The sequence below is a fragment of the Acipenser ruthenus genome, unplaced genomic scaffold (assembly GCF_902713425.1).
Source record: "Acipenser ruthenus unplaced genomic scaffold, fAciRut3.2 maternal haplotype, whole genome shotgun sequence".
NCBI lineage: Eukaryota > Metazoa > Chordata > Actinopteri > Acipenseriformes > Acipenseridae > Acipenser > Acipenser ruthenus.
The window spans coordinates 1-22,764 of NW_026707665.1; the positions used below are offsets into that span (position 1 = coordinate 1).

Consider the following 22,764-nt stretch of genomic DNA (forward strand, 5'->3'; position numbering starts at 1 on the left):
GCAAGTCATCACTACATCTGGAAAAGCCAATGATGCATCAGGATATTAAACCATCCCTGAGGCCATGCCATTACCTACAGGTAAGAAACTAGTTTCATAACATTTCCCTTGCTGGTTGTTGTTCCTTTGGAGAACAAAATTGGTGAGTTATTGAATAAGCCATATCTAAATATGTTGCATAGCTTTTAATAGCTTGCCTACATTTCTTGCTGAACAAAATTAGTAGATTGTGTTGCATGGCAGGCTTGTGCTTCTGACGAATGAGCTTCTTTCTGCTTTTCACTTTTTATATTTGATTGATTGTTTACTGTGGCACAGAGTTAGACACACTGGTAAATTACTTGTCTTAATTTGAACCATCTCCTAAATTGCTTTGTATATATTACCATTACCATTTAGAATTAGCCTTTAGCACCAGATACACTAACTATATCCTTTCAAACAGAAATGAACTGTAAGCAGTTTTGTTACATTGATTTTGTCTTCTCATACTTCCTGAAATAACTGGATTATTTTTAAATTTATTGCCTTGTCAAGTTAACATAGTTTTGTCCTCTACAGATTGCTTTTTTGTTAGCAACCTGACATTTTGATTACACTGCTATTCAATCCAAATTTAATCTAGAAAACAATCTGTTCTTTTTCTAACATACAGTCACAGACAAAAGTATTGGCACCCATTCAATAAAGCATGTTACATACAAGCATTTAGTGAACAGTATCCACTAACTAATATGACAAAGACCAAAATACACTATTTCTGGTAGTTTAACCATCTTTATTGAAAAAAATAAAAGCACTTAAGCAATTTCAAATATTTGTTCATGGCAAAAGTATTGGTACTTTTAAATTAAAAGTCTGGCAAAATTGAATAGAACTAATTAAAAAATATATCCATTGATTGAAAACCATTACACAGTAACTAAGCTGCAGTATCAAGTCAATAGATTAGGACCAGATTTATTAATTAGTGGCTAATGTTCACTAAATGCTTGTATTTAACATGTTTTCTTGAATGATCTTCTATTAAGTGTAGGGTGCCAATACTTTTGTCTGCAACTGTAGCTTTGTAAACTCTATTTATATAAGGTCATGTTTACGTAGATGTGGAAAGAGATTCCAAAAAATAAGTCTGTTCTAAGAACAAAACAGGATAGTATTTCCACAATGAATGTCTCTGGGAGTCTGGATTTTACAGGTCACTTACAATAAACAGTTTATATCCAGTCATGAATTCATATTTGGTTCAGTTACCTACTGACACACTTTCCAGTTTTTTTTTTTTTTTTTTTTTTTAAATGTAGTGACCTAGGCTGGCAAAAGTAGTTTTGAAAATCTCTTCTGTACAGTAAGTTGCACAAAGTGCCTGTACATATGACTGCATTGACAACAACATTTATGGATGATTAACGCTAAATTGAACCCTATTGATGTGTCGTAATTACCCTTATACATTGTGTACCACTATACATTTGCACAGTGATTTCACAGTTTTCCCATGCTTTTCCTGTGGTTATACTGTGAATTTATCATAGTTTATCATAGTTTAACATGGTTTGCCATGTTTTTGAATAGGCGCTTCACCATAACTCTGGGCTTTACAATCATTACCTATGCTATACTATGCTTCCATTATGATTTATTACACTATGTTTTACTATAGTAAACTTGGTAACGCTTTATATTGCATGGCATAAATTAATATTACATAGATATGCAATTGCATATTAAATTAATGTTAAATGTATTTTCAATTAAAAACATGTAAACAATGGGAAATTATTACATATTTTCAAGGGTAACAAAACGTAATATAAATAGACGCGATATGCAGTTACATTTTCAATCAACATTTGGTTAACATTTACCAATAAACCAGCTATTGCATATTTATTAAATATTAATTTAACATTAATTTAATATGCAATTGCATATCTATTTAATATTAATTTATGCCACAGAATATAAAGCGTTACCATAAGGGGTAAAGATGCATCTACTTAAAAAAAATAATAATAATAAAGGGAATGTCCTACTTTAACTACCTTCCCTCCTTCAGAGTTGGTTTACAAAAATGTTGGTAAAGCAACAGTAAATGCTTCATGAGTAGGATATTGCATATTAAATAATCACATGCTGTTGCTAGGATCCATGCTCATCAAAAGAATGTCTATCTGCTACTGTAACATGAAACTTCTGGTGGATTCAAGCCGAGATAAAACGGCAACAGGCATTCATTATTATTGACATTACAGGAAACCAGCTGATGAACAATTATAATAATAAATATGTAGTGCTACAAATAGAGAATGACATGACATTGCTGTGGTGTTTGTAAGCAACATTATTAATCTTATGATGCTGACGCGTTCGATGTCTATTCAAGAAAGATTAGCATTTTATAAAAGGCAGTTAGAAATGTCTTTATAAAATTAACATAAGACTGGAAAACATGTGAAAGAGTTATAGTGTTGCAGTTGTATACAGGGCAGAACAATTGTAATGGTAAAAATGTAGTTTTATGAATAAATTTAGCTATAGTCTGCACTAAACACCCATTAAATGTGACTCAAACTTGTGATAGTTAAAGATGGATAATTGTGTTTAATCAATCATTCAATCACCCCTAATAAACCAGGCATATAGATAGAGCTTTATCTCTAACCTCTTAACTCTTTCCCACTGAAACGCTTTGGAGTGGCTTGCTACAGCACCTTCCCAGGAGCTATGGTTCTGACCCCATAAAACAGGTGCTTAAGCCCTTTCACACACAAATGGCGCTATTGAGCTGTCTCAGATGTAAAACAAAATCTTTGAAATACCCATTCACACAGCACTAAATTGCGCAATCTATGCCGGTATAATACCTTCACCCTTTCACACAGACAAAGGGATCATGTGAGTACAACTTTCAAACCTGTCAGTCAACAAATCGTTTTCATGACAATGGCGATTCGCCCGTAAATTACAGCATTACTATAGCGTAGGTAGGTAAGGGGCGTGTATGCAGTGCTTAATTTGTGCCGGGGCACAGCCCCGGAACCTCTGGGCATGCAGTCATAGTGCCGGTATCTCTAGGTAAAAATCTAGAAGAGACAGTCCGCTGCCACGTTTGTAGCCTACTTTAAATTACTTTACGATTTCAGTTTGAGTGCCTTTAAGTAAGATGACATTGGCTGCAACTCTGTTGTCGCTTTTTATACACAAATAAGCTTACTTGATTTGAAAAATGTCATGAACGATACAAGCAACTTCTTACACTATTTGGTTTGATTAAATGAGTAGTACACAACAAAATAAGAAAGCTCAACATTAACTTCAACAAAGAACAACGACAACTTTTTAATGAAAAAACAAATATTGTAGCCCACTTCAATAGGATCATTACCTGTTATATTATACTAAACCAAAACAATAACATTAATAACAGCTGGTTCTCTTGCCTTTTTCAATGAATATAATTTCATTAATAGAGAATAAAAACATACTAAGTTAACAACTACCTAGCCTAAGTTTAATTAATCGTTTTTGTAATCAACCAGCACATCGCTGATAATAGTGCAAACCGTGGGTCAAACCAATGTATGTGTTGGGGTGCGTTTTTTCATCAATGTCGTCCTTTTAGAGTGCATTTGAAATTTGTTTTTTAAACCATTTAAATGCAAAACCATAACAAAACATGTATACAGGCTTTTTTTTATTTGTAATTATTTGTCCTGCAGTTGCCTTTAATTAATTTCTCTGCACACACTACTACTTTGTATATGATGTAGAATAAATGAATGTAAACATCTAACACTAGTACGTACAATACTGTCAGAATTCTCGCACATACTCTTTTTATTTATATATGTATGCTCTGAGCACACTCTTAAACTCAGGGGAGACATTCAAGGAGGACAGACATGTTTTAAACTCCTGTAGTGGTTTTGTTCGTGCACTGGGCGGGCTATATGTCCAGACAACTTTTTAATATTCAAGAAAATCACTGACTCATTTAATTTGAAGTTTTAACGAATCAGAGCAGTAGTAGTGCTCTTTTCGGCTTATTAAAAGCTTTAAAAATTGGATTGTTTGGTTGCGCAGACCACCATAAATCCCAAGTAAAAAGCAGTCTGGGCAATCCAGTGCTTTACAGGTTTAACAGCATTAGTACTTCAATACAGTAATACAGATATGGTTATCATATATTTAGCTGTTGGGTTATAAAATGCAAAAAGCTAAAAACGAAAAATCTACATCAAATGGTGTGACCACCCTTTGCCTTCAAAACAGCATCAATTCTTCTAGGTACACTTGCACACAGTTTTTGAAGGAACTCGGCAGGTAGGTTGGCCCAAACATCTTGGAGAACTAACCACAGTTCTTCTGTGGATTTAGGCAGCCTCAGTTGCTTCTCTCTCTTCATGTAATCCCAGACAGACTCGATGATGTTGAGATCAGGGCTCTGTGGGGGCCATACCATCACTTCCAGGACTCCTTGTTCTTCTTTACGCTGAAGATAGTTCTTAATGACTTTCGCTGTATGTTTGGGGTCGTTGTCATGCTGCAGAATAAATTTGGGGCCAATCAGATGCCTCCCTGATGGTATTGCATGATGGATAAGTATCTGCCTGTACTTCTCAGCATTGAGGAGACCGTGAATTCTGACCAAATCCCCAACTCCATTTGCAGAAATGCAGCCCCAAACTTGCAAGGAACCTCCACCATGCTTCACTGTTGCCTGCAGACACTCATTCGTGTACCGCTCTCCAGCCTTTCGGCGAACAAACTGCCTTCTGCTACAGCCAAATATTTCAAATTTTGACTCATCAGTCCAGAGCACCTGCTGCCATTTTTCTGCACCCCAGTTCCTGTGTTTTCGTGCATAGTTGAGTTGTTTGGCCTTGTTTCCACGTCGGAGGTATGGCTTTTTGGCCGCAAGTCTTCCATGAAGGCCACTTCTGACCAGACTTCTCCGGACAGTAGATGGGTGTACCAGGGTCCCACTGTTTTCTGCCAATTCTGAGCTGATGGCACTGCTGGACATCTTCCGATTGCGAAGGGAAGTAAGCATGATGTGGCTTTCATCTGCTGCAGTAAGTTTCCTTGGCCGACCACTGCGTCTACGGTGCCTCAACATTGCCCGCTTGGACAGCACATTTGGAAACCCCTGTCTGCCTTGAAATTTCTGCCTGGGAGAGACCTTGCTGATGCAGTATAACTACCTTGTGTCTTGTTGCTGTGCTCAGTCTTGCCATGGTGTATGACTTTTGACAGTAAACTGTCTTCAGCAACCTCACCTTGTTAGCTGAGTTTGGCTGTTCCTCACCCAGTTTTATTCCTCCTACACAGCTGTTTCTGTTTCAGTTAATGATTGTGTTTCAACCTACATATTGAATTGATGATCATTAGCACCTGTTTGGTATAATTGTTTAATCATACACCTGACTATATGCCTACAAAATCCCTGACTTTGTGCAAGTGTACCTAGAAGAATTGATGCTATTTTGAAAGCAATTTTTTGCAGCTCTTTTAAAATCTGGCAGGATTTAATGGCCGGAGTTTAGTTCTAAAGTGTCTAACAGTTTTTTTTAGCCGTAATAGCAATGTGTGTAAGTCAAGAATGTTTTGCAAAATGCTTGCAGCCTTTATTTTCATTCATTGTAATTATGTGTTCGTGGCAATTGCTTTAAAATATGAACAATGATTAAAATAGACTTATTCTTTGGCCAATATATATATATATATATATATATATATATATATATATATATATATATATATATATATATGTATATGTATATATGTATATATATATATATATATATATATATATATATATATATGTATATATATATATATATATATATATATATATATATATATATATATATATATATATATATATATATATATACACACTGTATATTACCCCACAACTTCCAAGTGAAAAAAATATTCTAGAAATTTGTAAAAAATTAATTAAAAATAAAAACAAAACTGAAATAGCTTGGTTGGATAAGTGTCCACCCCACTTGTAATAGCAATCCTAAATGAGCTCAGGTGTAAACAATCACCTTTAAAATCACACACCAAGTTAAGTGGCCTCCACCTGTGTTAAATCATAGTGATTCACATGATTTCAGGATAAATTCAGCAGTTCTTGTAAGTTCCCTCTGCTGGGTAGTGCATTTCAAAGCAAAGACTCAACCATGAGCACCAAGGCGCTTTCAAAAGAACTCGGGGACAACGTTGTTGAAAGGCACATATCAGGGGATGGGTATAAAAAATATCAAAGGCCTTGAATATCCCTTGGAGCATGGTTAGGACGATTATTAAGAACTGGAAGGTGTATGGCACCACCAAGACCCTGCCTAGATCAGACCGTCCCTCCAAACTGGATGACCAAGCAAGAAGGAGACTGATCAGAGAGGCTAGCAAGAGGCCAATGGCAACTTTGCAAGAGCTACAGGCGTTTATGGCCAAGACTGGTTAAAGTGCGCATTTGACAACAATATCGCAAGCACTCCACAAATCTGGCCTGTATGGTAGGGAATCAAGAAGGAAGCCATTACTCAAGAAAGCCCACCTTGAATCCTGTTTTGAAGTATGCAAAAAAACACTCAGGAGGTTCGTAGCCATGTGGCAAAAAGTTTTGTGGTCTGACGAAACTAAAATTGAACTTTTTGGTCTAAATGCAAAGCGTTATGTTTGGCGCAAACCCAACACAGCGCATCACCCAAAGAACACCATCCCTACTGTGAAGCATGGTGGTGGCAGCATCATGTTATGGGGATGTTTCTCATCGGCAGGGACTGGGGCACTTGTCAGGATAGAAGGGAAAATGAATGGAGCAAAGTACAGAAAAGTCTTTGAGGAAAACCTGCTGCCCTCTGCAAGAAAGCTGAAACTGGGCCGGAAGTTCACCTTTCAGCATGACAACGACCCAAAGCACACAGCCAAAGCTACACTGGAGCGGCTAAGGAACAAAAAGGTAAATGTCCTTGAGTGGCCCAGTCAGAGCCCCAACCTAAATCCAATCGAAAATTTGTGGCATGACTTGAAGATTGCTGTCCATCAACGCTCCCCAAGGAACTTGACAGAGCTTGAACAGTTTTGTAAAGAAGAATGGTCAAATATTGCCAAATCTAGGTGTGCAAATTTGGTACAGACCTATCCCAACAGACTCACAGCTGTAATTGCTGCCAAAGGTGCTTCCACCAAGTATAAACTCAGGGGGGTGGAGACTTATCCAATTATGCTCTTTCAGTTTTGTATTTTTAATATATAATGTTTTTCTCAATAAAAACTTTTTTCCCCTTAACAGTGTGGCGTATGGTGTGTATATAAGTGGAAAAGAATCCTCATTTAAATGCATGAAACTCTGAGGCACTGACACAACAAAATGTGAAAAAAGTTAAAGGGGGTTGTAGCAGGGCAGGGCCCTGCCTGTAAATATTGTTGATGTGTGGTGATTTCGTGGTGGTTGGCAGGGATGGGGTTAATTTCCTATCCCTGCCAAAATACATGTGAGAATGTGGCTGGAGCTAATTGAATAATTGATAATTAGGCTCCAGCCACATGCTATAAAAAAGGGGAAAATCCTTTGTTTGGTGGAGGTGTTTTGGGTGAGTGGTTGTTTGTTTGTGCTGTGTTTATTTTTGGAAAAAAAAATAAAAAAATAAATAAATAAATAAATAAATAAATAAATAAATAAATAAAAAAGTAGTGTAGTGAAGGCTAATGCCCAGCCTACCTTTTTTGTATTTTGTTAAACCTTTTGTTTTGGCCCTTGCGCCAGTTATTTTGTGATTTGTTTTATTGTGAAAGTTCTGTTTTGTTTAGCTGTTTTATTTTTGCTCTGTGAGCAGTGTTTTGTTTGACTTTTTGATTTCTTTTTGTGATTAAACAGCGCAGAAGCGCGTTAACTGCAGTTCCTTGTCTCTGAGTCTCTTTGCCTGCCGAATAACATCTGGGCCCACAACACTACCCTGTCACAGGGGTGCAGACTTTCGATAGGCACTGTGTGTATGTGTGTAATATATATATATATATATATATATATATATAATTATAGAATAATAATTCCATTTGGGTCGAGTAATTTATGAACTGTCACAGAAACCCGAAATGGAATTGTTTTCCTGTAACTCACTGAAGAGGCCCATTTATTATTTTTTTATAATACATGGATACCCTTGTGATGCTAATATTTAAGAAGATGAGGTTCAACAGTACATTTGGGGTTTTTTTAAACAGTGTTTCTGTGCTGTACAGAAGTTCTATGTCATTAGCTGTTAGTGCTTCAGCTTTATTTGGATGATTGCCTTTACCTTGTTTTAGTTTTCCGTTCCTCTCCAGTTTCTCTGAGATACAAATGTACCAGCTTTACATTTTTTTTTTTTTTTTTTTTTAAACGTATTCTCATTTTGTTGATCATTAATGAACATTTCTGTACCGTGGGTGTTGTCGAGTTATTGAAAATGAGACATTTTGTGTTTGAATTGAAAGTGATGGTCTTGAGCAGTCGAATGGGTCAAAGTTCAAGAATATTTTCTTCTAGAGGAATTATCACTTTTTGATCACGACTGTGGTATTATGCCTTTTTTTTCAAATGGCTCAGGATGCAAATATAGCCTTCATCCATGTATTATACAGTAATATATATATATATATATATATATATATATATATATATATATATACACACACACACACACACATAGTAGATGCCGGTTATTAGCAACCCTGATAAACCCAGGAATAAATCCCGTCCCACAGACTTTAATGTTAATGGAATTCTGATATTAGCAAATGCACACCACTTTATTACTAGTTGCCAGTGCTACAGAGTGCACTTGCATAATTTATGCACATACTTCATGCAGCTTTTATAACACACTGACTTCACAACTGCGTATTTCTGGCGGACAGAGGCAAATAAAAAATAAACAAACGCATAAATAAATGCCCACTGCAAGAGCATTTCCATTAACTTAATGGATATCCAAAAGTTTGCAAAAGACCAAAACAAGTTGCTATAAAGGTACTGTACAAGAGCAAGCTGTGAATGTACTTGCTACTGCTGCAGACAAAGGCCAGTAAGTATCTGAAGGCCACAGTTCATTGCTCATGGTAAAGAGGGAATCAAACATTTTGAATTAAAGTTAATAAAGTAATACATGGTCACAATAGCTAGGCCTAATTGTTGTATACTGTTAATTACCTGAAACTCACAATTGTGACACAAACATACATACTGTATGCTAATAGGGAAGACATTTTACATCAGATGAAGCAACAGTGCTCCTTTTCTTTTATAGTTTTTCTGTTCAGGTTTGAGATTTGTTTTTGTTTGGTTGTTTAATTTGCTCACACAGTACAGCATTCTCTTTTGTTCAAATCTTCTTTTATTGTTTGTATAATTGTATAATTTGTAAAAAAAAAAAAAAAAAAAAAAAAGATTTAATCTGATTTATGACCCAGGATCTGTGAATAAGAATATCAAAACAATCTGGATTATGTTGAAAAAACACACAGAATATGCTGTACATACAGAATATGCTGTACACTGTGCATAAAAATGACACTACCTGGGTGGGGTATGGATTATGGAGATATGCAGAGAACCAAGTACCCGTAACAAGTATGATGATTGTTCTGTGATCAAGAAATACAGGAGTACAAAGCGCATGACTTTTATGGTTAAAGCACTGTCTGATTGCTTTCCGAGTGCCAGAAATGTGTTTTTATAGCAATTATGAGTAGACAGTACTCCAGCCCACTTCTGAGTACCTATGCAAGTATGACCTCCGAGTACGAGAGTGAGTAACGGCTCCTGTGACAGAGCAGGCTGTTCTGAGTCATCATTTTGAGGTACGGTACTTGTAGGAAAGCGTTAATCTGGAGGACATGGTAAGGTTCCACTGTTTCTATATAAAAAGTGATATACTGTACATGTACTGGACTGGAGCTGTCCACATTTTAACTGGGGAAAAGTGTGCTGAAACTCAAGAATAAAGGGCTAAAAATACTGCATTTGTTCCTGGTTAGGGTTTTGTTTTGTTTTTTGTTTTTTTAAAAAAAAACGGTCAGTGGTGGTCTTGAGACTTACCAGTGAAAGAACTTGTTGCATTGGATTTTTCTTTTTCTTGCGAGACCTCTGCCAATGGATTTAACATGTGTTATTTGCTCCTTCTGGTCTCAGCTCCACTGCACACCCCTGAGAGTCAGTATACTTGACAAAGACCTACAAATGCGCTAACTCTACAGTATACTATTGAGAAATATGGCATTAAAAGGTCTTTAAACTGTGGGTATGCCATGAGCACATTTTGTGATAAAATGTGTTATTGAATTAGAAGAACTGAATATAGCGTGAAATAAATTGAAGGTTACAGATAGATCTGTTGCAGATAATGTAGCATACTGTTGTTCTTAATTATGAGCCCACCTGTAGCAGTGCAAAACACACAGGGCAGCAACACTCCATTCAAGAAAGATACAGTATATGGTTGATGTATTGCTTGTCATTTGGATGGCATACTAAGCACCAATGGGCACTTTGTTGAATGACCTTTACTTGCTATACAATATAGTTGATTGTGCCACGATTGTTCCAAAATGGATAAATGAAGTACCTTCCAATTCTGTTGAACAATGTCCCTTCAAATAAAGGTGTGCTTATTAGATTTTGGAGATGGCCTGATCAAAGGTGACTAACTGGTCTTTGGCCTTTTATTTTATAATATTGTACCCTACTGTACATATGATAGCTAAATGTGGTCTCTGTATTTCATAAGCATACTGGATAGAGGTAAGACAACGTTAACAGAGTGTTGTAAGTGACATGGAAATTATTTAAAATTATGGATGCCATCAATCATCTCTCACTATCCTGTGGCATAATTAGGGTTATTAATCACAATTAGCCACTGCAACCCCACTGATGTTTAATATAGGGGCTGACTGAGATGCTAAAGGTGATGTTGATGGAGATATAAAGTGACATTAAATGTGAAATAGTTTACATTTAGGGACAGGTCACACAGTTACTAGATGTGAGGTTTCCATGTAGTTTTCTTTCAGGAAGAGGAGTTCTCCTTCCAAATGCAAATAACCCAATTAATATTAAAATACAAGAGGGCATATTTAAATGTTTCTGTCTGGGTTCCACAACGTTTTTAGGTTGTGTTGAAGAGGTGCAAGTGCAGCTTGCCTCATTTGGCCACCAAAACCATATAATAAAAACACCAACATTCCATAAGAAAGTGCTGTGTACTATGCATGTAGTATTTGCTAAACATTTTTTGACTGTATATATATTTATTTATTATAAACCTATTATGCACATACATATATAATATATACAAGTTTTTCTACAAAACCGTACATTCAGTATTTTAGGGTAATGACATAAAAAATATCCAGTCAAAGTATTTAGTACATAACATTTTCAAAATACTGGTAGTAAATCTACAGATGCTTCTTAAGGCTAGTGTACAATTAGTTGCCTCTTATTGCTAGGGGATGTAATAGTCTAGGCTTAAAGCAATCTGCTATCCGTTTACCAAATGTGAAGATAACAAAAGTGCAAAGGATGAAAAAAAAATGCCTCTCTGTGCATTGCAGAGGGCTTCATTATTTATTTATTTATTTATTTATTTATTTATTTTCAGTATTTCAAAGGGCAACATTTTTTAAAATTTGTAGTAGCTTCAGTACTTTTTTTATATCTTTGCTTATAAAACAACTAAACTATAAAGTACTAGGCCTATCAAATGACAATAATTTGAAACGTTGAATAAATGGTGTCACATAAAACAAATACTGAATGAAGAGGTCTTTAAACCCCTCGTACTGTACGCTTATTTTTTTCCTGTTTGGTCAAAGACGCTTGACAGGGCAGTTGTTAATAAAGAATTGCTTGGTATTGCGTTTAGTTACAGTATAGTAGAAAGTTGCACAAGGTTATGTCACAAACAAGATTTTCACTGCTGAAGTGTCGTGAACATAAGGTACGGCTTTTGGACATGTTTCCATGCAAAATAAAAAAAAAAAAGAAAAACGTTTAGCTTAAGGCGATTTACGTACCACGTTTTGACCACTCACTTCAGCGCAATAATTTACATTTCCAATTAGATTTAACTTTTGCATTTAACAGAATTAGAGTAAGTTATCATAACCATGTAATTAAAGAGAACATTAAAATGACAGGGCCAGTTAAAAAGTTTCCAGAAATTACAAAGTTGTCTATCCTCAAATGAGAACAATGGCACTTAAGGGGTTGAACAATTTTTCAGAGCAGACCAATTTTACCATGGACAGGGACGTCTATAGATGTTAATTTATTATGACAGAAAGAAAAAATGCTTTTGGGTGAAAGCATCTGCTGCACCTGCATTTATTTATTTTTTGATCCATAGAAATCTTTATAAACCCTTGCAAAATTATTGTAGACATTCATGTCAAAATGCAGCCATGTGACACTATAAATAGAAATGCGTTTTGGAAAGGTGATGAATTTACAAGATAAATCATTCAGGCACAGGCCCAGTAAGCATGGTGCTCTCTGGGATGCTACCGAATTGTTCAGATTAATTCCGTTTCAAATTAATCTTTCCTAAATACTAAAACTGAAACATATATACCACATCAGAGTTATCAATTTCTCCTCATTCGTCCATCAGATTAGTTGCAGAATGTTTTCCTCTCTGTATACTCCTGTTCATAGGCACTGACTACCATGACAGCCTGTGTAACTTACAGCAGAGAAGCTGGCTGTGACATATCTGCTTCATTGTCCACTTCTGCCAGATTATGAGAGCAAATAGTTGAAGTGCGTTTTTACCATTTTAATAATGTAAGGTTGACATTTTTTGCCTGAGTGACAAGTGGCATTAAAGATGATCTTTAAAATCTGAAATATAAGAGTGTTTTCTACTAACTTTGTATTATTGATTATGCCTAGTTCACAAAGAAATCATTTTTGTTTGGTTTTAAAGTTGAAATGCCTTAGAAAGGACTTGATTTAAAGTAAATGAAGTGCTGGTGGATCTCCCAATGTTAAATGCATTCACAGTATAGCAGTAAAAAGGTAGTTTAGGAAACAAACCTTTTTCACGGCCCTTTGTTCTGGCTCCACTCATTAAACTACAGATTTCTAAGCATCTACTACTGCTAATATTTAATTAACCATATAAGCTAGCAACTTCATATTTTCAGTGTTATGGAAATGTATTTTAATTATCAAATATGCACAGGGGCAGTGTGTACCCCACCACAGTAATAAATCCACTTTTATCTAATTTAACAAAAGTCTTTTAATAACTAATGAATTATACATAGGGATCACTAATTGTTACAGAACTCACACTTTGGAGTAAAACACTTTGAAAGTAGCCCCTTTTATGTGTACAGTAAGCAGTTATTAAATAAAGATTGTCAGTAAAACTGACCATAATCAGAATACCTTAAGCAAGGAATATGTATTTGAGGAATAAAATTGATCCAACTTGGGATTCTAGTTCTAGGGAGGAATTGTTGCATTACAACAACATCCTCAGCAACTGATTTCTAGAAATACATGTTACAGCAACTGTAGTTCTCATCGGCTTCATCAGCTACTGTATTAGGATCCTACATCACAGGAATTAGTTGAATTTCACCAAGTTCAGTACTGTACATTCCCATAGCTTGTTCCATTATGGGAACCACTATTCTGGGATACACATAATACATTTGTATTGTATTATTTAAGCAATAGATAAAGTCATTGCCTTGGGTTAGCTGACCGTGTCAATAAGGTACACAGAGATCGATTACCATACAGGCAGCTACTACAGTAATACCCCATAATCATATATATATATATATATATATATATATATATATATATATATATATATATATATATATATATATATATATATATATATATATATATATATAATTTTTTTTTTTTTTTTTTTGAGACAGCAGGGAGGGGGTTAAAACCTCTCTGCAGTAAAAACATGTGCGGAATGCACATTTGTCTTGATTTATTTGATTTGTTAATTGTGTTATTATTAATTATCCCCTGCACCTGGTAGCCATTGTTAAATTAGTACCAGGTGCAGGGTATTTAAGAGAGGCAGCTAGTTTGCTCAGGGCTGCTGAGTAGAAGGAGGCAGAAAGAGGTACTCTGCTTCCCAGCAGTCGTGAGGTAAAGTGTGGTGTATTAAACCTGTGTGTTTTGTTTTCTGTTTGGTGGGGAAACAGCTTAGCTGTCCCACTCGTAGTCAGGGTGTTCCTGTTTGTTTAGTTAGTGCTCGTAAAGAGCTAGGTGTTTATTTTGTGTGTTTTGTTTTGTTTGGTGTTCATTAAAAAATAGCGCAACCGCGCAAGAAAATCCATTTCAGTGTCCTGGGTCGTGTTTTTTAAAGGGGCAACGAACCCGAGTGGGTGAGTTCTTTTACAATATATATATACAGTACTGTGCAAAAGTTTTAGGCAGGTGTGAAAAAATGCTGTAAAGTAAAAATGCTTTCAAAAATAGATATGTTAATAGGTTATATTTATCAATTAACTAAATGCAAAGTGAGTGAACAGAAGAAAAATCTAAATCAAATCCATATTTGGTGTGACCACCCTTTGCCTTCAAAACAGCATCAATTCTTCTAGGTACACTTGCACAAAGTCAGGGATTTTGTAGGCATATAGTCAGGTGTATGATTAAACAATTATACCAAACAGGTGCTAATGATCATCAATTCAATATGTAGGTTGAAACACAATCATTAACTGAAACAGAAACAGCTGTGTAGGAGGAATAAAACTGGGTGAGGAACAGCCAAACTCAGCTAACAAGGTGAGGTTGCTGAAGACAGTTTACTGTCAAAAGTCATACACCATGGCAAGACTGAGCACAGCAACAAGACACAAGGTAGTTATACTGCATCAGCAAGGTCTCTCCCAGGCAGAAATTTCAAGGCAGACAGGGGTTTCCAAATGTGCTGTCCAAGCTCTTTTGAAGAAGCACAAAGAAACGGGCAACGTTGAGGACCGTAGACGCAGTGGTCGGCCAAGGAAACTTACTGCAGCAGATGAAAGACACATCATGCTTACTTCCCTTCGCAATCGGAAGATGTCCAGCAGTGCCATTAGCTCAGAATTGGCAGAAAACAGTGGGACCCTGGTACACCCATCTACTGTCCGGAGAAGTCTGGTCAGAAGTGGCCTTCATGGAAGACTTGCGGCCAAAAAGCCATACCTCCGACGTGGAAACAAGGTCAAGCGACTCAACTATGCACGAAAACACAGGAACTGGGGTGCAGAAAAATGGCAGCAGGTGCTCTGGACTGATGAGTCAAAATTTGAAATATTTGGCTGTAGCAGAAGGCAGTTTGTTCGCCGAAGGGCTGGAGAGCGGTACACGAATGAGTGTCTGCAGGCAACAGTGAAGCATGGTGGAGGTTCCTTGCAAGTTTGGGGCTGCATTTCTGCAAATGGAGTTGGGGATTTGGTCAGAATTCACGGTCTCCTCAATGCTGAGAAGTACAGGCAGATACTTATCCATCATGCAATACCATCAGGGAGGCATCTGATTGGCCCCAAATTTATTCTGCAGCATGACAACGACCCCAAACATACAGCGAAAGTCATTAAGAACTATCTTCAGCGTAAAGAAGAACAAGGAGTCCTGGAAGTGATGGTATGGCCCCCACAGAGCCCTGATCTCAACATCATCGAGTCTGTCTGGGATTACATGAAGAGAGAGAAGCAACTGAGGCTGCCTAAATCCACAGAAGAACTGTGGTTAGTTCTCCAAGATGTTTGGGCCAACCTACCTGCCGAGTTCCTTCAAAAACTGTGTGCAAGTGTACCTAGAAGAATTGATGCTGTTTTGAAGGCAAAGGGTGGTCACACCAAATATTGATTTGATGTAGATTTTTCTTCTGTTCACTCACTTTGCATTTTGTTAATTGATAAATATAAACTATTAACATGTCTATTTTTGAAAGCATTCTTACTTTACAGCATTTTTTCACACCTGCCAAAAACTTTTGCACAGTACTGTATGTGTGTGTGTGTGTGTGTGTGTGTATATATATATATATATATATATATATATATATATATATATATATATATATATATATATATATATATATATATATATATAATATATATGGTAATATGCAGTAAGTAAGTGTTTTATTTATTCAGTCCAAAACATGACAATAGGGCGACTGGTCCTTTAAATGCAAACAAGAACAAAAACACTGTATAAAATTCAAACAAAAACCTAGCTCTCTATGAGCTCTATCTTAACTTTGGTGATTTCCCTCATTTAGTCTCTGTCTATAAAAGGAGAGGGAGAGTAGCTTAAGAAATTGCTTAAGATTTATGAAGTTTCACAGCTGTCATTCATCACATGTCTGCTGTTAATATACTTTGGGCCCATCTTCCTGGCACCACAGTTTTTCTTTCTTTTTTTTTAGTTTATCAAGGTACATGTACAAAGAAGGAACTCACACATTTGAATTAACATGAGTTAGCTCAAGCGTATTAAATGTCACCTTGGAGTGAATAGAAAATCCTTTTGCCCCTCAGCAAACATACAATTCTAACGTGATCATTTTGTGTGTTTCTTGGCATTTTCAAATACTTTAGATTTCTGTAACTGAAATAACTTCTTTACGCCTATGAATCTGACATGCATTGAAAAACTACATTGAAAAAGAATGCTACTGTAACAATGCAAATATTTGGCAGCTTTGTGAATAATGCATAATGACATCCATTAAAGAATTCAAACTCTTATTTTGCTGTGCAGGTGCCTCAAGACGAATGGGGAGGGTACCCAGGGATTAACAAAGATGATGAGATCCCCTGTAGGAGGATGAGGAGTGGGAGTTATATCAAAGCCATGGGAGACGATGAAAGTGGAGAGTCTGACACCAGCCCTAAAACATCACCAAAGGCAGCCATTCGACCAGATTCCCTTGTCAAATCTGCAGGGCAGAGACCACATGGAGACCACCAAATGTAAGAGTTTGTAAACATTATCATTAAAAACTGCATACCACAAGCTGCAGATAATGTATGCTGCATTCATTACTTTGGGGTCAAAGTTGAGGAAGTGCATAACTGTACAGTAATGGAGTTTGTTGTATTATTTCAATAATGGGTCACAAAAGAAAATCTCTAGAGGAACATGGCAGTGCCCTGATCTCAAATTAAAAACTGAAAAGGTCTAGAAAGGGAGACAAGGACATTTTGCACTGCAAAGTTTGTAAAACAGGAATCACTCGCCAGGCAAATCGTTTTGCTGAATATTTGAACATAAGTCTCATTTGAAGTTGAAAGAAAGTCAAGCAAAGATAACCCAGGCTTCGATGGAATCCTGTTTGGGAAGAATGAGGCAATCTCTAGCATTCTTAACAACAAATGCGTGGTCGCTCCTGTTCATCAGATTAGTTAGCCCGCCATTGGTTTAAGACTGTTAAGACTGTCACTAGGCAATGGTCAGCATACAGCTACCGACACCAAAAACCCACATGCAGATGAGAACTTGAAGCATATATGGAAGCTACTGTAAATCAAGTTCAGTATATTAGGTCTAGAAACAAAAATGCTATCCCTTTTCCTTAATTATAAGATCTGGTACCTTTTTGTTTACAAATTAACCCCTAGTTACTACATGTTTGGAAAGTGTGTTTTAATTGCCTTAATTAACAGGATTGTCTGATGGGGTATATCCATTTCATCCATTTCTCCCAGCTTTTGGTTACTGTATGTTGTTGTTTTTTTCCATTTTGTTTTCTTGACTTCTGAAGTTATTTTCCCTTATTTTTTTATTTTTCTAATTTTTTTTTCTTAATTTTTTTTTACTGATTTTCAAAGAAAATATATCTCAAACCCTATCCTGGTTGCATTGTCATTTTTAAGTTATCTACTGAATTGCAGTTGCTTAGCAACCCTTGACACATTCTACAGTCAAATACAGGCATACAGTGTGATGAACTGGATAAAAAATGTGATTAAAAAAGGAACTGCAATCAAAAGAATTTGTTGGCTCTTCGTCTGTTCAGATAAGAAATCCTTGCTACAATGTTATGTAGAGACATCACAAACTTTAATGGCCAGGGTTGTAAGGAAAGAGTACTTAACTGACTACACAGAAGTCCAGACTTTTCAGAAGACCTCAGTTCATTTTCAATCACATACTTCATTACCCTGTCCTCACAATCAGGTACACAAGCCACAGATAGTCGGTATATGCATAGTATCGTAAGAGTTCTCCTTCGGGTATTTAGTACCAACTCTGAAAGACATTCAGGTTACATTGCTTTTTATAATTGCACAACTATTAACCACCATGACCTACTTGTTCAACTCTCTTCATTATACACACACACACCCACAATGCATCTCCTCCATTGGGAGGTCCAATTTGACCTCAGTATCTCAAAAGCCCCAAACCTTAAAGGTGCAGAGCTAGGATTAATAAATAAGGAATCATTACATATTCTCCCTGGTTATTACAAGGGACGTCCTTGGACCATAAACTTATCCATACCACAAACATTGCCATTATTATTGATATTATACCTAGTGTGAACAACGCACTATTCCCTACAATTGACAGTTAGAGACCATATGCATATATCTTCTAAAAGAAAAAGAAAATATCTTTCATAAACAATATGAAAACCATAAAGAAAAATAAGGTGACTTTAACCTTGCACTACTGAACTGTATTATCTTTATAAAGGCCTCTTTCCATTTCTATAACTCAGTATTACTCAACTTTTCAAAACAAAATACTAGAACTGGAGTTATTAAACTCTTAACTAGTAAATTGTAACTTATGGTCCCTTTTTAACCTAGATGTATGTACTATGTGAAGTTTTACTTTTCCTGTACCATCGTTTCACCTTACTAGAACCATATGATTTTATATATTTTAGGACTTGTGGCAATGTGCCCCGCCCCTGTGTGCATATTATGTGTTGTATGTGTTGCGTGCGTGTGTAAATGTTGGTGTATAGTCATTGGTACACGGGATATAAACGGGTCTGTGTTTCACGTGTATTTAAAAAGTGTAGATTTGTATTTAGGCACGAGGAGGGCACAAATCACTTCACGTGCTGGTTAAATGTAATATGTGAGCACGGGGTTGCACAGAATTAATTCACGTGCTGGGATTCAAGTGAATAATTAATTAGTAATTGAATCCCAGCACAACAGTATATATAGATGCATGTTTCTTTCACTCAGGGTTGTGTGTTCAGGGCGAAGGAACGGGAGTGAGGAGATAATCTATAGAGAAGCAATTGCTACGTGGTACGTGTTTGTTTAGTGTTTAGGGAATATTTCTGGTTCAATGGATCCATAGACTGATGGAAAGGAGAGTTTGCCTCAACGTAACCCACAGAGTCCTGACTTGTGCATTCACTTCCTGTGATGCATCCATTTTGTCCTTTTCCTTTGCAGTTTCCCAGGCAGTAAGTTGGCTACATGCACTACACCAGCATCTCTACCTTCTGGGAGTTTGGTCAGTCTATAGTTAACATCAGTTTTTGTACTATCCTGTATAGTCCATCCTATACAAGAGTGAGTTTTGCTGTGAACCCTACTATAGTATTAGACTTAGGGTGAGTTTTGACACAGACCAGATCATTCACTCTGTAATATACAGTTTCTTCTCTTCTGATCATAGTAATGTTCCTGAGTTGTGTGACTACTGTCTAAGACCCTTCTAGCATGGTCATGTATCGGCCTGAAGAGAGGTCACTAGTTCTTCTTTATAGTCAGTCACATAACTCTGAGGTGAGTGCAATGAGGGCTGCAATACCACATATAGTGATGCTGGTATGTCTCTACCATAGAGAAAAGCTGGAGTTTCTCCTGTGCTGGAGTGTGGTACTGTTCTGTGTGGAAGCGCTATTTGCGATACATATCGGTCCCAGTAGATATGTTGTTCCCCAACAAACACTCTTATTGTAGTTTTTATTGTTCTGTTGACCCATTCTGTTTGATTTGTTTGGGGGTGGTAAGCAGTGGTAAGGTGTTGTTCTGTACCCAAAATCCTCAGAGAAGTGTCAAACACACTGCTGACAAATGGGGTTCCTCTTTCAGATATTGGAAACCTTGGAGCTCCAAATCTACAGAAAATTTCGTCGAGAAACTTTGATGCAGCTGTTTGAACTGTTGCTGTTTTAACAGGGAATATCTCCACTCATTTGGTGAAAAAGTCTAGAAAAACTATCAGGTACGGATTTCCTCTTGGGGTCCGGGGTAAGGGTCCAACATGGTATACTCCACAATACTTCCAGGGGTACTGGGGTTCAATTGGGATCATCAGCGCCAGTATCCAAAGTGCATTCAAATTCATTTTCTGCTTGATCTGAATTGGAAAAATCAGTGGTGAGGTATAAGCAATAGTAGTGTCTGCATCTCTGACATGTCTTATAGCAGCTGTATGTGGTTCCTGAGTTGGAGGCTGTAGTTGATTGATCTTATCTCCTCTTCTCCCTGTTGTCCATGCTGTAGCCAAGATGACCATCTTCTGGCTGGTGGAAGAGAGTGTCTATCATAATTGATGGCTGTCATTTGTAAATAGTTGGACTGCATGGCTGGAGGGTGTCCCATGTGAACTCATTTGCCGTATACAGTCCCTCTTTGGCCCCCTCTCTGGAAATGTCTGGGTGGACCATATCCCTGTCTTCCTTGGTTAGAAAAAGATTTACTTCCACATCTGTTGGGACAGCTCTGGATGAGTCACATCTGGATGTCTGCATATGTAGTAATAGGTGTTTTGTGACCCCATGCGTGTAGTTGGTTCCTGAGTATCTTCAGCTGTACCTGAGACATATAAAGAGCAACTTTGTATTTTTGATGTGTGTGACAACTATGATTTCTATTTGTTCAGCTTCTGAAAGTGGGATTTTCAATTTATGGAATTCATTTACCATGTATGTAATGAATGTTGGAAATGGTTAATTGGATTTCTGCTGTTTTTCCAGATTATTTTGTCAGTGTTCCAAAAGTGGGACTGTCCCGTCCAAAACAAGACATCTAGTCACTTTATTCCCGACACACAGCCTGACTGGGTCCGCACCTCCACAGATGTGTATTTTCCAGACACTCTGGTTCCTAAGGGTTTAGTGAAATTATTATTTATTGATCTCTATTTGTACTAAGGTTGTTGTCTGGTTACTTTTACTTATTAACCATTAAATTATACTTCAAATTAGCCGATATGTTAGAGGAAGAGAAAGCACTGTAATGGGTTTGGGATGTGTCAAATGGACAAATCTAGTTCATTTGATTGCACAACACCCTTCAGTTGAAGGAGTCTCTGATTTATACCTGATATTTGAGCATATTTAAACATGAATGGATAATGTTTATTTAAATAGGGTATTATGTTGCCTCTTTTATCCATTGCTGTAATTTTAGAGTTCTAGAGAAGCAAACAAGAATGCATTCTTTTAGACTTCTTGTGATGGGGTGCCCCTCCACTGTGCATATTTTTGTGTTATATGTTGTATGTGGTATGTATGTATTGGTGCACGGAGGGTGGGTTATCACAGGTGATTTAAAATATGTATTAGTATGTGGGCACATGGATTGCACAAATTAGTTCACGTGCTGGGATTCAAGTGAATGATTAATTACACTATGTAACACAATTTTTGTTCCTGGGTAGTAAGTGTTATTTCCTAATTGCTTATGCCTCAAAAGTATAGAAAATGGCTATTATTCCCCACAAACTTTGCTTTTGTGACCAGGACAGTGATATTTTGAAATTTACCTATTTCCAATGAGAAAACGGGCGAATTTGTGTCTTTTCGTTCACATAAAGTCAGAAAAAAACAACATATGAATCCAAATTAACATGTATTTATACTAAAGTAATACAAAAAATATTTAGAAGTGAGTAGTTTTTCGAGATTTACGATTATACTGTAAATCACTTTCACGAATCAGCCCCCAAATGTAGTCTCCCATCATGTTCTCGTTATACTGTCCTTGGTAGCGACGTTCAAAGTCCAGTATATCCTGGTGGAAGCACTCGCCTTGCTCCTCCGAGTACGCTCCCATGTTCTCCTTGAATTTATCAAGATGAGCATCAAGGATATGGACTTTGAGGGACATCCTACAGCCCATTGTGCCGTAGTTCTTCACCAGAGTCTCAACCAGCTCCACATAGTTTTCGGCCTTGTGATTGCCCAGGAAGCCCCGAACCACTGCGACAAAGCTGTTCCAAGCCGCTTTCTCCTTACTAGTGAGCTTCTTGGGGAATTCATTGCACTCCAGGATCTTCTTTATCTATGGTCCGACGAAGACACCGGCTTTGACCTTTGCCTCAGACAGCTTAGGGAAGAAGTCTTGAAGGTACTTGAAGGCTGCCAACTCCTTATCTACAGCTCTGACAAATTGTTTCATAAGGCCAAATTTGATGTGCAGTGGTGGCATCAGCACCTTCCGGGGGTCCACCAGTGGCTCCCACTTGACATTGTTTCTCCCCACAGAGAACTCGCTCCGCTGTGGCCAGTCCCGCCTGTGGTAGTGCGCCTTGGTGTCCCTGCTGTCCCAAAGGCAAAGATAGCAGGGAAACTTGGTAAAACTGCCTTGGAGACCTATCAGGAATGCCACCATTTTGAAGTCTCCTATGACCTTGATGCCATCTCAGAAAAATGCAGATATGTATCCACTTAGGAGCTGGAACTAAACTGAACTGGTGGGCTTAAGGTCCCTGTATTTATACTACTATTTATATTACTGGAAAGT

The 22,764-nt window shown here is 37.1% G+C and overlaps 1 protein-coding gene across 1 annotated transcript; it reads left to right on the forward strand.

Annotated features, from left to right (window-relative positions):
- The first annotated feature begins 17 nt into the window (after positions 1–17).
- Positions 18–17,084, forward strand: LOC131728018 (disks large-associated protein 2-like). The gene is made up of 2 exons (XM_059019229.1): positions 18–80; positions 16,799–17,084. The coding sequence occupies exons 1-2, from the start codon at positions 30–32 to the stop codon at positions 17,012–17,014; spliced, it is 267 nt and encodes an 88-aa protein (XP_058875212.1). The 5' UTR covers positions 18–29; the 3' UTR covers positions 17,015–17,084.
- The last annotated feature ends 5,680 nt before the right edge of the window (positions 17,085–22,764 follow it).

What these genes read in the sequence shown, in the direction of transcription:
- LOC131728018 (XM_059019229.1), top strand. Translation starts at nt 30, where the DNA reads ATGATGCATCAGGATATTAAACCATCCCTGAGGCCATGCCATTACCTA. An exon ending in GGCCATGCCATTACCTACAG is followed by an intron (nt 81 to 16,798) that starts GTAAGAAACTAG and finishes TTTGCTGTGCAG; the next exon opens with GTGCCTCAAGACGAATGGGG.